Raw genomic sequence first — 17910 nt, forward strand, 5'->3', positions numbered from 1 at the left:
AGTACAATACACACATGTACTTCTTACTTCAAAGCAGTAGCCACAGTGTAAGCTTATCCAGCTGCTTATGTATCTCTTCTATCCATTTAATATATTTCACAATATCAGTACAAAACTAATTGGAATTACACTATTTGCAGTTTGTTTTCAGTGGTAACCATCACACAGAGCTATCATAGTCATCTGACTAAGATCACTACAAGGCAAAGGCCTCTTACGAAAAGCTGCAAGTATACCCCTGTTCTCAGTCAGCATAAACTGACCTAGACCTGTACATTTTCTAATCTGATCACTCCATTCTATTTCCTACCACGTGCGACTACATCTCCTTCACTTCACCTGCTATTCATTCTGTTACTCTAATAAAGTGCCAGTCATCTGTTAAACAGGTTGTACAGTCTACACAGCTCAATGCCTTTTTTTTTACTAGAATGTGGAGTTCATGGATAAAAGCCAAAGTAGAGTCACGCAGTAGTTTGGCTAGTGTGAAACTCGTTTCACATCACAGCTATGGCATCTTTCTATTGAATTTATAAAGAAACTCTGAATCAAGTACAATACAGATTATCAACGCCTTGTACCCCCCTCTCATGTACATGTTTCCTTGTTCTGCTAGGTCGCAATGAATTCATACCTACTAGCTCAACTTCGTTGCTTTCTAAACAGCCTCACTCGCACTCTGTCAAGTATGCACATTACCAGAAAGGCAGAAATGTGTTTTTACGTAAATTGACATGCAAACAGCAACACAAAATGTATTTCTGCTCTGCCAAGTAGACACATGACCATAAAAGAAGAAATGTGTTTTTATTTAAGCTAATCGGCATTCAAACAGCAACACAAGATGTATTTCTTGTGTACATAAAATATATTAAAATGAGGCTTAAAAACACGACCTGTGCCACAGCACAGACCATGCTGCAGAAATAGTTTCCAGGGGTAAGCATGCATGCTTTGCCGTTGCCTAGTCGAGGTCTTCAAAAATATTGTTGGGATCGCAGTTGCAGTACATCTCCTCAAAGAAATCATCCATGTTCTTGGCAGCTTCAATTTCCATTGTCCTTTCTTCGTGGGCCACTGGATCAAAAGGCAATACCTTCTGAGGACGTTCACAGACTGAAAACAGAAAAAGGAAAAAGCATAGTTTAGGATGGGGTCTTACCAATGTCTATTGCTCTACATACTACCCATAATATAACATGTCTCCTTGGTAAACATTTCATCAAATAGCTTTCTCTCTCTCTCCATAGTGAATTCTGTATGGTATTCCCATTATTATTATAACAACAACAATAATAATAATAAAGGCTGTCTCATGAAGTCACACATACACTCTCAGGAGAATTCAATCACTATATGCGGCATCACAATCTCCACTGTCCCCAGAAATGCATGTGCTAGGTTGACTTAACTGCTTAATGTGGATGTAAAATTCTTAAAGTTCAATTAGTTTAATTCAAAATACAATAGTGTACCTAAAGAAAGGCATTTTGGACTTCAAGCAAATCTAAATTAGGCAGCCAGCAAATCCGATGCATACATTTCAAGAAGCAGATCATTATCGCCACATGCATGTTCTAATGAGACCTGAAGAGGTTTGAACTCTGCAAGTATCATATTTTCCGGACTATAAGTCGCACCTTTGTATAAGTTGCACCCAGCCCTTCTTGGTAGTTTTGAAGAAAAAATTGGTATATAAGTCGCACCGGTGTATAAGATGCAGCTATTTTAACTCAATTAGTGTGATCAAACGCAATTATGCATGCTTGTATTGTATGCTTATCACAAGATGCCATACTTAACCATTTCGGGGCATCAAATATCTGTAAACAATATTTTCACGAACTGCAAACTCCAGCAGAAAAAAGCTTCAACAAGCACTCCTCTTAGGTGCAGAAAACCAACGTTTATTCCACATTTATCATGCATGGCTTTAGGCATATATATGTCGCACCATTGTATAAAATGCAGCGTCAAAAATTCTTTTTTGAGAAAAAATATAGCACTAGTTATAGTACGGAAATTACGGTACTTCAAGTGTTTGGACTTCAACTTTCCTAGCACTGACCCATACTCCTGCAACATGAGTTATGGGTTAAGCATTTATTTATGTGATGTGGCAATTACATGAGAAGCTAACCAAGTACAATTTTAGTCAAACGTTCCCAGGCCACAGCATGCGCAAACATGACTTGCAGATGAGTAGCAGGGCTTCTGAAGCAATTTTGACACCCAGAAGCTGTGAACTGTGAGAAATAGTGTCCCTTTCCCTCTTCCAAGCCTTGTAACTCTTAGAAGCTGATACTAGCACTGCTGCAGGACACAAAGTCAATGTGTTTGCATATGCTATGGCCTGGGAACTTTTGAAGATACAAGTCCACAGCACAAATTATCACCACCTGTTAAACACACAATCAAGTAATCATTATTCTGAAAGTTGGTGGAGGATGAATCTACGTAAAGCCTGAGACAATGAAAAGCTAGTAGCTTTTCATTGTCTTTCATATGAACCATGAACTGATGCAACCAGTGTTAGTAAATTTTTCCATAGCATGTCGCTAAATTTTGCTGCAATGTCGCCAGAATTGTTGCTAAAACTGTTGATTAAACTTTAGATAATGCAGACACTGTGGAGCTCTGTAACATAAGCTAATATGGCATAAATAATCTAAAAGTGTTTCAAGTTCGTCTAGTTTCCTTGCAGGTGAGCAATAAACAGTTAATTTAACAACCAGGTGTAAACGTTTACTTTGCCAATACATTTATATAACAATGGACAATTACAGCAATTCTTTGCTTACCTTCAGATTGTAAGCCTACAAATACAGACTAATATAAAGAAACACCAGTAACCCAATTTTCTAGCACAAAAAGGCACTTGGTCTACATTATTGCTGCAAATTTTCTAGTCATTTGCACTGGTACAGAGACCTAAATTCTGCAATGCATGCTTGGCCACATGTACTTCACACTGGAATGACAATTACAGGACCTTTGTACAGGTCAAATTGCTTTGCTTTTGCCTCTTAATCTACGTGAAACCTCTCTGCAGTACTGATTGGTGATAAAGTCATACAAAACAGCAGTGGTACATTCAGATTAGCATGAACAAGCCTAGCCATTGTAATATTTACGCCTTTCCACAGTCAATAGGTCTTATTATTCACTCGCTGCATTCCAAATCACCAAAAGATTTATTATAAAGGGTTTCGGCAAATCAACTTACTTCTCAACTTACCAATCTAAATCAACTATCAATTACTAAATCAACTTACCAATCGAGCGTATTTAGTGAAACTGCACAATCTGTAGCACTAAGACCTTCTTAAATCAATTTTGTAAAATGCATTTAAAAAAAAGACCATTTTATGAGCACATTTTGTGAGCCTGCACTGTGACCACCATGCTGTGATGCATGAGCACAATATGAAAACTGTCAGTGCGAAGGCAACCACTTATCATGGTCAAGAAGCCCACATGTCATAAAGCTAATTTCAGCCACTTGCATGTAGCTTTTTCATAATATAAGTGCGTTCAAAAAAGCCACTTTCAAAGCAATATTCCTAGCTTCCAAGTGACTAAACTGTCACAAATTTTTCTCTCATGTTGCTAAAAAGAAGTAGCTGCTCGCTAATAGAAAAACCTGTTATGAAGCAAATAACAAAGCCACTAAACTTAGCAACAAAATCACTAAAACGGCAACACTGGATGCAACTAGGCAGCTGTTTAAATTATGTAAAACAGGTTTCCTGAGCACACTGCGAGAAGGCAAGGAGGTGAGTTAATTGCTGACCTCAGGTTGACTTGTAACTGCAATTACTGGATATTGCTTCAGATTTGGCCTAATGGAAATAATTTCTCATTTAGTTGGATGACAGCAATGCAGCAATTTTTCGCTCTCATTCGCTTGGTGCAAGGATGCATAAAGTATATATGCCAGCCACATAATCACAAGGTTCCCGATTTGGTTTCAGCCAGCATCAAAGCAAACATGCTCTAAATACAGCATGCAAAGACAAACCTGTGAATGATGGGTCTTTCCAAGCTTTGGACGCAATAATAATGTCATCATCACTGTCACTCATTCCAACATGGTCCAAATTATAGCGAATATGCGGCATCTGCAACCAGGATCACATGTAATTATTGCCCCACAAATTGAGCTCACCTCAGTCTGAGTTAAGCACAGCTCATAGGTGGTCTTAGTATTTACCCAAATAAATTACCTCAAGAAATATAAAATAAATTTGCATGAACTGTTGTGATTTCTTACTTTGGTTAAAGGGAAACTAAAGGCAAATATTAAGTCAAGTTAAAGTGATGATTAGTCCTTGAGAATCTCTAAGGCATCAATATTATCGCGAACACAGCCTGAATTATCAAGAAATGCAGGTAAATGCAGGACATGATTAGAGGCTCCCCCGGGCCATCCAAGTACTTGCCCGATGACGACAGCACTCCTCAGTTAAATTCTGTCACTAGTACTCAACTACTCGTAACACAAAACGCCCTTGTATTGTATTATAAGACGAAATAAAATGCTACTTGCCCAGTTCTATTTCGCTTTTAGAAAAAAGAACTCATTTAAATAACCCTGATAACGACATGATCGGTCGAAAGGTTTCGTTTTCGCACGACTCGGCGCCGCCCACGCTTTCGCGTTTTAATAGTTGTCGTGTAGCGCTGCGCTGGCTTTGCTGACTTGCGAAACTTGCACAGACTGCAAGTAGCAGAGAATTCAACTTCCTTGTGGGATGCCCGAACAGTCGCCACTTGACCAAAGGACAGCTGCAGCGGTGCACCCTCCACTCTGTCTTGGCTTGGTACCACCATCTGTCGGGCACCGCTTTACTCACCAAAGGCAGCAAAGGATGGTGATGGCAAATGCAACGTCACCACTCTCCCGGTTGGGTGACAGGAGGTTTGAATTGTGATAAAGGTATTCAGACCCTTCAGATACAATTTTCTCGTAAACTAAGTATTTTCTTGGCACAAAACAAGCATTGCAAGGTTTCTGGAATGCTATTTAAACAGTCCACATCGACTTAGTATTTGCCTTTAGTGTCCCTTTAAAAGGGCTATTCCTTCGTACACTGAAGTAGCATTTGCAGATCATAATTAAGCTGTAAATAAAGGTGCACTGATATTTGAAATTCTAAATATGAATAAAATAGTCCTTGTTACTATATCAGGGTGTCTACGAATTTGACATTTTCAAATTTCCTGAGTTTTTCAGGTTTTCCCTGAGCGACACAGAACTTGTCAAGACAATATGTCAAGACAGGTTGACACCACATCGCCTGATGCTGTCACTCTCAATTAAGTAAGCATTTAAAAAAAATTTAAAAACTTCATTCAGTTTGAATAGTAAGGAGTAGTGTTTATCTTATTCAAAATCGAAAACTGAAGGTAGGGAATAGTAAAATGCACAGCAAATAAAATATATTCGAAAAAGAAAAATGATCAAGCCCATTGTAAATCGAGTCAAACATTTTCAAATATGAATAAAAATAGATGCATACAGAAGCAAATATTTTTGAATATGAGCTATTTCTATCAAGTGAAAGCAAGATCATTGGTATTAGGCGCAAACTTCACAAGTGAGATTTTTTAAGTTGTTGGAAAGTAAACCTCAACTGGTCCTCACATATTCTTAGCCCACGCACAATGGCTCCGTTTTGTGTTTCACTGCTTTCAAGAGTTTATTTTGGTTTATGAGGGTCACCTGTGTCTTTGCGTCAGCCAACACTTTGCTTTTTGAGCTCGAGCTCCTCCAAAGAAGAGGTGACACTGTTCCTTTCCCAATCATTCCATAATGCATCGGTCATTTCTGTTCTTGTCCTCGTTCCGCCGCGCGTTCGCCCCACGAACCATTTGAAGCATCCTATTGGTCAGTTGTACAGTCAACGTCCGATTTTTCGTACTCTCTAAGGGCCACGGAAACGTCCAAGAAATCAAATTGGGCAGTCCGAAAGAAATAAATGCATATATTTTACTGCTTTTAAGGGCTCAAATCCTCACAGGCACGTCCGAAAAAGCTCTGAAAGCCAGCCAGTACACTTATTAGGCGTATCGGTGCTCGTACTGTGACAGGAGACGGCGCTTGCACGCGTGTATGATTATGGAATACGTACTGTGTCCCGTGACAATTGCCCCATCCCACGCTTGTTAAGCTTCACCGCAATACTTGACGTATGCTTCACCGCGTAACATCGCTTTGCTAAGGCGAAGCTGCCTTTCGGGAACCGGCATTATGCAACGCGTCATGGTTTCTAAGCTTCAAAGCCAATCGCGAGGCTTACAGAGGCGGAGTCGGTGCCATTACTGACAGCGGTGAATTCTTTCAATGAAAAACACGGCACCGAATGGCAATAACCTTAATAGCGAACGTCGACGCAGCTAAACCTGGCGTTTCCGCGGTGGTGGCTACTTCTGCCAGCGGATCTGCGTGCGAAAGCGCTGGTTCGAGGCGGCGAGATAATCAAAATGATGGTGCTGGCTTTGATTAATGCCGTTTCGGATCTACGGTCGCGGCAAAAAGTCCGGAAAATCGGGCAGCGAGGGGTACTTACGTCTGAAATTACAGACGTTCTTACCCATTGACTCTATAAGGCATGTGGTGGTGCCGCGAAGCCGTCTGCATTATCGGGCGTTTTACAAAAATCGGGCGTCAAGAAAATCGGTCGTTGACTGTACACTGGCAACTCCTCCAGTCGACGACACGGCGTCAAAGACCGTTACGATTCCTCTCTTCTACTCGAGCCAGCAGTAGGGCAACTTTCGTTCCCTTTCAGAAAAATGACAGCTAATTCTTATTGAAGCACAAATTCCCTGAGCTTTCCCCGAGTTTTTCCAGACTATTCAAAATCCCTGAGAATTCCAGGTTTCCCTGGTTGACATCCTGTATATTTGATTCGTACTTGGTTCAAGAAGTCCTTATTTGAAGTTGCCGAATATCCCTTTCCATTCAAGCATAAATGATAGCAACACTTTATTCGACTCTACATGAAGCAAGACAGGTGCAAGTAGTGAGTGTTCTGAATGATTCTGCTACATGAGAATCGCAGCTACAGCGCAGAGGCAGCAAGCAGTTTCTGAGCAAACGCATGAAGTATTTAATTCTAGCACACTCATTTTTGGTTTTTCATTTGGGCAGCCTATGAATCTTCTGGCCCAATTTAGACAAAATATTTTTTTTACTTGGCCACTGCCATCACGTTTGCATTCCTGCAAACAGGTGTGCGACACTGTGGTAGTACACTTCGTTCCTTCAACAAGCACAATACTTTGTGTGCACCTGGAGGCATAGCGCACATTTGTTCCAATACTGCAATAGCCATAGGGTACCAGATAGGATTCCATTTCAACGTTTTCTACATCTCTGCACAGCCTTTCTTCCGTAGTTTATTTAGAGTAGAAAAATATGAGGTACTCGTTTCGGTGTGAAGGCCCACTTATCTTGAATATTCATATTTGATCTGATCAGAAAATTTCACTAATCGAACACTCCTATTGAGAGCCTAATCATCATTGCAAGTGTTTGTTTCGGTTGCAGTGGCCTTGTCCTGCAACTAAACATGAAAATCTATCCCTATAACATGTGCTGTCCTGTATGCTGTGAAAAAGAAACATGACAATATGCTTACAGCAAAAATTAAGAAATTTTGTCACACTGTACTCAATTTATTACATTAAGAGTACATTGTCAGTTATTTAACAGTTGTAGTAATAAAAATAATAATTCAATTGTAATAATAAATAAAGCACCTATACAGTGCGCTAAAGACAGCTTTGAAAAGCATAAATGATGTTGTTTTTTCCTGATCTGTATGTGTTTATGTAGTCATTGGCAGTACTACTTAAATGCACAATTGTATCTGCGATTCCAGCATGCTTCAGAAGAACTTCAGTTTGGCCTAGTTGGTGTTTACTGCATATCATATTGACCACAAATAAAGATGGGGACCCATGTTGTTTTTGTATTCTCTTCCGCTGTCCCCCATTTTTATTTGTGGTCAATATGATATCCAGCATGCTTCTCCAGACAAAAAAAGATCATAAAATTAACTAGGCCAGAAGAGGTTACTAGACAATATGAAAACAACTTTTTAAGTTTAGACTGCTTTGCAAGCTGCTAGAAACATGCAGCGCTCAATGAACTTTCCTCCTATAACCATCATATGTTTAAGATGTGGTCAGAAGTCAGGTTTCTGAAATATTCCATTTTCTCTCCTTTCCAACATTGGATATGAGCCAACTATATAAACACAAATTGCTGATGACTTGTCAGCATGCCAAAAAAGAAAGACAAGAAAAAATAAGTTTGTAAATAGAAGTCAGAGCCAACAACAATTGACAAAATTAAAAAAGGCGTACCTTTCGCTTGTGTCTTGTCAGAAACTTCCATTTCAACTCGGCCTTTGCTTTCTTTAGGTTAACAGTCAGGGATTTCTCCTTCTTCGTTAGGCTTGTTTGTGAAGGTTCAATTGCAGCAAACAGCTTTTCATGAACCAGAAAATCACGCTCTGTGGTTGTAATCCTGTTTCCATGACAAAAACAGCCGTAAAACTCATCTTTCCACTCTACACCAAAACATGTACTCATGAATTAAAGGCCCTGTGACACCTTTAATAAGCTTACAAAGAAAACCAAGCTTTAAATGCACATAAACAGTGTAAAGTGAACTGGCAAGAGACTGAACAAAACCTCAAAAGACGAAGGACAAGAAGGGGAACAGAACACCCACCAGCACTGGTGTCTGTTCCGCTTCTTGTTCTTCGTCTTTTCACATTATTCCCCTGTCAGGTGTGTCGATTAGCCCAAGCTGCCATGGTGTAAACAAAACTTGTTTCTTGGCAACTTCATATTGATGGTTTCTACAGTGTCATCTGCTCATTGCCTAAAGGAAATTATGCAATGACCTGACCTGTGGCTTTAATATAAAGCTCAAATTCCTTCAGGCAGAACCTGCAGAAACAGATCAGGTCTAAACTGTCAGGTCATAGCAATGTTACAGCATTTTAAACATAAAACAGCTTAAAACAATGTTATATCAGTGACTTCTAACAATAATGATTAAATGTTCTCTAGTTTCTCACACCTTACGTTTATCCCTAGACAAGCACTAAAATTCAGTTAGGTCTATGGACATGATAGCACTGAGATTGAGGGCCAAGTCAATAACGGGGAAGGCTGACCTGAGGCACAGTGCAGTTGCAGTCAAGTTCAGCTTGTAATCTGTTACATTCATGACAGGGATGTCCACATGCACGAAATTACGATCTTGCCACCATAGCACAGTTGGCTGATAGCTAAGGAAAAAGAAAGAAAAAGAAAAAAGAAAGTCAAGGGAAACTTGCTTGTTATGAAAACCGGTAGTTGCAGTGATTCGAGCTCAAATTGTAGCAGATTGTCAAAATCTAGCAAATTGTACCTGGATGCTGTTTTGAACTGGGAATCCAGAGTTTGGAGGCCAGTTTTCAAGGCATCTTGCCAGCTCACTTTGGTAGCCTTCTTCTTTTTTGCCACATTCTTCTTGTCAATGCATTTGTGTAACTTTGGCGGCACCACGTCTGTACTTCTGGCACTGGAGAGGCAAGTAGTGTCCCTTTGCTTCAGTGCATCGTCATGACGATGGGGCCATTCTGGCTGATCATTCGCAGCTGAGGTTAAAGTAGGTAGGCACAGGCTCAAAGCGCTGCCACCAAGTTCTGGGTGGTCAATGAGCTGAGCAGCTGCTGATCTGGTTTTGGACAGGCACACACACTCTCCATTCTCAAAGGCACTGCCATCATGACCTTGTGTAGATGCCGGTGGGATGGCTTTGGACAGGCACTCACTATTCTCATGCCCCAATACAATCTCATTGCAAGCTTCTGAAACTGCTGAAACTGCTGGTATGGCTTTGGAAGGACACACACCATCTATATGCTCCAATGTGTCGCTATCATGGCTTGGATCTTGTACTAAAAGATCAGTAGCTGCCGTGTAGTTGCCATGACAATCTGTTTCTTGCTCATTAGCTACTGGTGCCAGAACCTGGTCACAAAATTTAGCCGATACAGTAAACAGATGTTCTCCCAGCCTTTTTTTGCAGTCAGATGTCACCCACTCATCGTCGTCATCTGATTCACTTTGTGGCAAAGCCTCGTCCTGTTGTAGCAGAAGGAGCAGACAAGCATAATTACCGTCAAGCAAATAAATTGGGGATACTGGCTGCTCAAAAATTAATGTTGTGCCATGCAAATTTGTCATCAGCAATAATAATCTGAATGCAATCGTAACTTTAACAAAAAGTAAATTTACACACAAATTTGGCATGCGACTGTTTTTCAGGCTACGATAGCAGGTGTGCATTACGAGTGAGAGTCAAACAGTAGTAATAGGTTTGTTAAGGACAAAAGGAAGAAGGTAATGAAGATCTGTAAGCATCGTAACTGTCTCACTTCCCAGTGGCCATGATAAATATACAGGCTAAAGAAAAGATATGGGAGAAGAAAGTTGCAATAAAATAAACATAAATAAAATAGGGAAAAAGTGATAGAGAAGATGATATATGGAGTTTAATTTGGAACAAGTGCCATATGAGGAAAAAGTGCGAAAAGGATTATATCAATAAATACATAATCATGTGCACAAAAAAAGAAAAAAGAGATGGGAGTAATTAAATACATTGGAATTCAGTATACATGACATCAAACCAAGGTTAATGTAGCCCCTACGCAGTGCCAACACAGGTGGGTGACACTGTTCTACTTTGGCTTACTCAGGATGACTTCATACCTTCCGAACTTCCGACTCATGTGGAAGGCTGATATCAAAGTTGAGCTGAGGCAGCTCAGTTGGGACAGCAAGCTTTTGTATAATCAGCAAATCACTTGCACCGATTCGCCCTGAGCTGCAACTGTCGAACAAAAAGACCTCATAACTGCTAGTCCCCGGCTGATCTCCAGCGATTTTTCTTGCAACCTGGAAAAAAAAAAAAAAAAAAAAAACGAACGATGAGAGGATGTGGAAGTTGTCAGTCAGAACACAAGCTACATAAAAAGAAAACGGAGAGAAAAAGAAAAGAAGAGTAATTGACAGACATCCCTTCTTGCAAGCGCATGAATATATGGTTTGCTGCTGCAGGCAAATCCATCACTAAATGTTGGTAGCACCTGCCCTGCTTGTTTAAGAAGAAGCTTTACCTTGAAGCCAACTTTAATTTCACTGTTCAAACACTTCTAGAACGCAGAAATGCTCTATTAGACAACCAATGATCCACTTTGAATGAAATTCATTGCATTTAAGGAGGAAGACTGAATTCTGCCAACTGCAGGCATCAGATTTTTTTTAGGGTCTTGAATGTTTTACAAAGATTGCAAAACAGTAGAAGTTAAAAAAATTGAAGCACAGAGATTAGGGATCTGTAACTCTGTATCAAAAATAGATACATAGACTTCCATAAATTTGACTTTGGTTAACTTCATTTTTCGGTTAATTCGATCCTGACCGAAAGGTCCCAGCTGATTGATGCCCATACAGTTCTTTAGTCTCAAACTTTCACAATTTTGATTCTAAAATTGGCCTTCGCCAAATAATTAGAAGTTGACTGGTCAGTATGCATGTGCTTGACCCCAATGGGGGCTCCAATAGCGACCCTTTTAACTGCAGTGTCTGTCTTGGCGGAGCTTAGGAGGCAGCGCATACATCAAACACACACTATCCTCTGTCGAAAACTCCTATTTTTGCTCGGCAGTAGGAAGATCTCAATAGTTCACAATGATTTTTTCTGCTAAGAAAATCAGTTCAGAAATGGCCTATGCAGTGCAATCAGATACAAAACCAAAGCTACATACGAGGTGCATGCAACAGCCAACCGTCAGAGACACCATAGCCAGCTTCATTGCCATTGCCATGTCACAAGATAGCGACAAATATAGTTCTTGTGCAGTGTGATGACGACACGCTACTTTCAGTCTTCAATTACAAAAGCTCATTCAACATTTAAGTTATTTTAGGTTCTAAGCTAGCGGCAACAAGCTGCATCCCACGTTTTTGGTGTTTTGGAGAATCGCATATGTCACAGGGTGAACTAGCAAAGTGGTTAGGTGTGTGCCACCATCCTGTTCGCGAATGTTGAGGAGTCATTTGATAAATTCAGAATATCAAACGTGCAGTAGACTGTACGGAGCACATGTTGTGGTTCATACACACTGATAAAGTGCTGTCTAAGAGTTATGATGATTAGCTGGAAATAAATTTCTACTCTGTGAAGGTAAAGTGTAATGATTCTGTCTTTTCTTTTTTATTGCCAGAATCGGAAGCATGCTACAATTCTCTTGCTAAAAGACTGGGTGCACATTAGATTTCTACTTTGTTTAGGAGCTCTAACATCATTATATGTCAATTTTCTACGTTGAACACATAGAAAGTGGGTATGCATTCAATTTGGGGGTGTGTCAGAATCATGATTCACTGGCAAGTGAATCGGCGGTGTGTTTCAGCATTTTTTTTTCTGCCTGTTATTTATTTCGACCCGCCAGACAAATAAACCAATTTCGTTGGTTCCGTCATGGGTCAAATTCATCATCATCAACAGCCTGGCTACGCCCACTGCAGGGCAAAGGCCTCGCCCATACTTCTCCAACTACCCCGCTCATGTGCTATTTGTGGCCATGTTGTCCCTGCTAACTTCTTAATCTCATCTGTCCACCTAACTTTCTGCTGCTCCCTGCTACGGTTCCCTTCTCTTGGAATCCAGTCCGTAACCCTTAATGACCATCGGTTATCTTCCCTCCTCATTACATACCCTGCCCATGCCCCATTTCTTTTTCTTGATTTCAATTAAGGTGCCATTAACTCGCGTTTGTTCCCTCAACCAATTTGCTCTCTTCTTATCCCTTAATGTTACATCCACCATTCTTCTTTCCATAGCTTGTTGCGTCAATCCTCAATTTAAGTAGAACCTTTTTCGTAAGCTTCCAGGTTTCTGCCCCGTAGGTGAGTAGTGGTAAGACACAGCTGTTATACACTTTTCCTCTTGAGGGATAATGACTACCTGCTGTTTATGATCTGAGAATGCCTGCCAAACGCACCCCAGCCCATTCTTATTCTTCTGATTATTTCAGTCTCATGATCTGGATCTGCAGTCACTACCTGTTCTAAGTAGATGTATTCCCTTATCACTTCTAGTGCCTTGCTACCTATCGTAAACTGCTGTTCTCTGACAAGACTGTAAAACATTACTTTAGTTTTCTGCAGATTATTTTTAGAGCCACCCTTCCGCTTTGCCTCTCCAGGTCAGTGAGCATGCATTGGAATTGGTCCCCTGAGTTACTAAGCAAGGCAATATCATCAGAAAATCGCAAGTTACTAAGGTATTCTCCATTAACTTTTATCCCCAATTCTTCCCAATCCAGGTACACGCTGTGAATAGCATTGGAGAGATCGTATCTCCCTGCCTGACGCCTTTCTCCATTGGGATTTTGTTGCTTTCTTTATGGAGGACTACGGTGGCTGTGGAGCCGCTATAGATATCTTTCAGTATTTTTACATACGGCTCGTCTACACCCTGATTCCGTAATGCCTCCATGACTGCTGAGGTTTCGACTGAATCAAACGCTTTCTCATAATCAATGAAAGCTATATATAAGGGTTGGTTATATTCCGCACATTTCTCTATGACCTGATTGATAGTGTGAATATGGTCTATTGCTAAGTAGCCTTTACGTAATCCTGCCTCGTCCTTTGGTTGACAGAAGTCTAAGGTGTTCCTCATTCTATTCGCGGTTACCTTAGGAAATACTTTGTAGGCAACTGACAGTAAGCTGATTGGTCTATAATTTTTCAAGTCTTTGGTGTCCCCTTTCTTATAGATTAAGATTATGCTGGCGTTCCCACCATCCTTCAACAAATCTGCTGTTACCTGATCCTCCCCATCTGCCTTCCCCCTTTGGATAGCTCCCAAGGCTTTCTTCACTTCTTCCAGCGTTACTTGTGGGATGTCAAATTCCTCTAGACTATTCCCTCTTCCATTATCATCGTGGGTGCCACTGGTACTGTATAAATCTCTATAGAACTCCTCAGCCACTTGAGCTATCTTATCCATATTAGTAATGATATTGCCGGCTTTGTCTCTTAATGCATACATCTGATTCTTGCCTACTCTTAGTTCCTTTTGCACTGCTTTTAGGCTTCCTCCATTCCCAAGAGCATGCTCAATTCTATCCATATTATACTTCCTTATGTCAGCTATCTTACGCTTGTTGATTAACTTGGAAAGTTCGGCCAGTTTTATTCTAGCTGTAGGGTTAGAGGCTTTCATACATAGGCAATTCTTAATCAGATCTTTCATCTCCTGCGATAGCTTACCGGTATCCTGTCTAACGAAGTTACCACCGACTTCTATTGCACACTCCTTAATGATGCCCGTAAGATTGTCGTTCATTGCTTCAACACTAAGGTCCTCTTCCTGAGCTAGAGCCGAATACCTGTTCTGTAGCTTGATCCGGAATTCCTCTATTTTCCCTGTTACTGCTAACTCAAAAAAAGGGTCAAATTAATAGAAGTCAACTGTATCGCAGTTCTGTTAACTGTGTCTGATAGAGCGTTTGAAACGGACAGTTGTAATATATAAGCTTACAACTTACACGAAAGTGTTACATTGCTTACGCTAGTTTCATAAAAGTCCTACTCGCAGTGGATTTTTTCAATTTAGTCCACTTCAGATGTGCGTAGATTACAGAATTCTGGTATCATATTTTAATTGCTGAATTACAAAGCTGTAAACTGCATTTCTGTTTCTTTTTTATTTTGTGATTTTCGAAAATACTGTAAAAGCCTGATCACTTAAATAAAGAATCTACTCACTATAGTCCGTGGAAATTAACCTTTACTTTTAAAGGAAACAAATTTCATCAACATCAGTGCAGTAGATGTTGAGTAATACAATTTCTCCATTCCCATGTATTTAGATAAAAGCTCATAAGGGGAAGCTTTGTGTTAAGCACATCACTCTGGGAATGGATTCTCTTCCTGTGACCCTACAAGAAGACAAGGGTGACATGCGATACTAACTTGCCAAATAAATAGATATGAGCCCTGGAAGCTAAAATTATTTGAAATTCGAATCAAAAATACAGAACAAAGAAAGAAGACAAAACACAAAACTTGACAACGTTTTTTACCACTATGCAGTAGGCTACCTCTATACCTGCCTCACAGCAGCAGTGTCCATCACTCAACAGAATATGGCAAGCTAAACAGTTAAACAAATAAGCATGCAACTGCATACACCACAGACAATTACAAATGGATCATAGAGCAGTTCAGTAAATTTAATGTGCACTTATTACTGTACCTCTCTGCTTGCCTCAGCTGCTATGTAATCTTCTCACTTTATCTCACAGATCCCCTCCCCCCACCCCCACACCCATTAATCTCACACCAATGATGACATTCGGCCAGCTTGAGAAAAAAAGGTTAAATTGTGGGTTGTAATGTCCTGAAGCTGCACATTGCGCTATGAACAAGAACATTTTGGCATTTTGGATACTGTAGTGGAAGGCTCAGATTGAATTTTCACTACCTTGGAGGTTTTGTGAACATGTATGCATGGTACATGAACGTTTTGGCATTTCGCCACAGTGAAATATGGTTGTCGTGCCTGGGAATTGAGCCTGTGACCTCACACTCAGAAATACAGTGCAAAAGTCACTGAGCCACCACGGTGGGTCAGCATGCCAGAGCACATGCTCAGTAACACATGTTGTAGTTAGTTGTCTTAGCTGATGCACGTCACAGCCCCCCATTTGCTCAGAACACAAAATGTAAAAAAAGAAGAAGAAGAATAGAATGGCCACTATTCTCAACCTGTTCAATCGTTGGCCAAAACCTGGCAAATATACATGTATTGTACAAATGCATACTATATGACAAACTTAAAAGCAAAGAATAAACGTACTGTAATTGGCTTTCAAAAAGAATGACAAAGAACAAGTGTCCCAGCTGTGCCTGCATCTTGCCTGCTTCAATATGCAACACAAAAGGGGGGCAGGAAAAAAGGAAATCCTCCTGCGTCATTTTGCCTTTAAATATATGGCATTTTGAGTTTACGTAATTATGTATTTATGCAAAAAAAAAAAAGCAGCCCTTCATCACTCAATCTGCTGGTTATATGTGGCATGTAAGTTGCACGAGATGCCCACTCTACTCGCTTCCGAGAACATGTCTCTTCATCTATTCAATGCATTCGGGAACAATTTCTGTCTACAGATAACATTTTTGCAGAGTTTTGCTGCGCAATGGAGTCCAGATATGCTATTCCATTTGCAGGTAATAAAAGAGTTGCTTTTGAAGTTGTTATACTAAACTGTAAAAAAGCTGCACGATTTATATGCTATGAAGGGCCCCCTCAGAGAGGAAGCTGCTTGAAGGAGGATGTGAAACATTGAAAGAAACTTATTAACCTTAGTAAAACCTCATTTTAACAAAATTGAACGGGAAGCCGAAACTACTTTGTTACTATATTCATTATTGCCTTTTACTTGTGCTTTATGGTGTGCAAATTGCACAGAAGACAGCATTGCAGCCTACAGTTTTACTACTTGGTTCTAATTTTAATAAAACAACAAAATATACTTTGGTGTGCACAACACACGACTTCTTAGCATGTGACACAACTGCTTTTACGATAGCTGCCTTTTATTTCAATGTGATGGTCTTTCGCTTCCACTTTCCACTTCCCTCCTCTATGATGATGCTATTGAAGGAAATGGCTCATACACTGCGACACGAAGTCCATTGTGATAGAGCAGCACATGGCGTACAATATGGCGCACCGACTACACAATTTATGCAGGCTGATCACCCACTGTCAAGTCACTCTGCTGTGTAAATTAGGAAGCCAACAAACCTCACCACATTTGCTTAGCTTTACCGACTCATTGCCTCCAAAATTCCACCAGTGCCGATGCAATCTGCACGACGTGCCGCAGTGTGAGAGAGAAGTAGGTGCACATTGCCACACACAAGCAGTAGCTCACTGTCCACACCTAGCTACACCCATAGGTTGGGTGCAGCTAGGTGTGGCCTAGCTCAACAACCTCCGAGATCACACCTAACTGTACCAGCCTGCGCAACACTGCAGTGTAAGAGAGAGAAGTGTTATGGCAATGGCCGCGGCTTACGCGCCGCTACGTGCAGTGATGAGAAAGACGTGCTGCTTGACGGTGTATTCAACACGGACTTGCTGGAGTTTTGAACTTCTGCATCAAACGTGTGCCGAGCTCCCCAGAAAGCGAGATATCAGGCTTGTAAGGGCGACAAATCTAGTTTGTTATATTTGCTGGCAGGAAAATTTTACTTCGTTAAAACAAGGCTTTAAATACACAGATCTCTACGGAGATTTCAAGGGGAATTTCACTTACTTTGTTACATCCATTATTTTGTTATACCAGTTTCATTATAACAAGGTTTGGCTACATAGAACAGATCCTATTAGTCAATTACAGGGGCAGCGCCGGAATCTTTTTGTTGGGGAGGGGGGCAGAGCATGATTTTTCATTTTCTTAGGGGGTGCAAAAAGGCCTTTTATCACTGGGCACTCTATGGTGGTAAAAGGGGGGCAATAAGGGAACGCAGGAGAAAATCTTGAATGGTTGCTCCCCTCTTTCGTCCCCCTGTAGGCCCACCCCTGGTCAATGATATAAGAAAAATATTTATTCCATATGTATGAGGGTTCTCATTCACATACCTGAACATATTAAGCAATATTTTTTTTTCAGGGTGTCTACCAAGTTGACATTTCCAAATTCCCTGAGTTTCCCAGGTTTTCCCTGAGTGCCTTTGCCGAATTTCCTGAGCAACACAGAACTTTGTTTTATGTCAAGAGACGGGCTGACACCATGTCATCTGATGGAGTCACTC

The 17910-nt window shown here is 40.6% G+C and overlaps 1 protein-coding gene across 3 annotated transcripts in view; it reads right to left on the reverse strand.

Annotated features, from left to right (window-relative positions):
• Window positions 1–788: 788 nt before the first annotated feature.
• Window positions 789–17910, reverse strand: part of LOC142571930 (uncharacterized) — a 107939-nt gene continuing 90817 nt past the window's right edge. For all 3 annotated transcript variants that reach the window (XM_075680657.1, XM_075680658.1, XM_075680656.1), the window contains 6 exons: window positions 10783–10968; window positions 9434–10152; window positions 9198–9311; window positions 8377–8539; window positions 4022–4121; window positions 789–1116 (listed from right to left, as the gene is read on the reverse strand). In XM_075680657.1, the coding sequence (XP_075536772.1) occupies window positions 965–1116; window positions 4022–4121; window positions 8377–8539; window positions 9198–9311; window positions 9434–10152; window positions 10783–10968 (1434 nt within the window). In that variant the 3' untranslated portion in view covers window positions 789–964. The remainder of the gene's footprint in view (window positions 1117–4021; window positions 4122–8376; window positions 8540–9197; window positions 9312–9433; window positions 10153–10782; window positions 10969–17910) is intronic.

The sequence above is a fragment of the Dermacentor variabilis genome, chromosome 2, assembly GCF_050947875.1.
Source record: "Dermacentor variabilis isolate Ectoservices chromosome 2, ASM5094787v1, whole genome shotgun sequence".
Lineage (NCBI taxonomy): Eukaryota > Metazoa > Arthropoda > Arachnida > Ixodida > Ixodidae > Dermacentor > Dermacentor variabilis.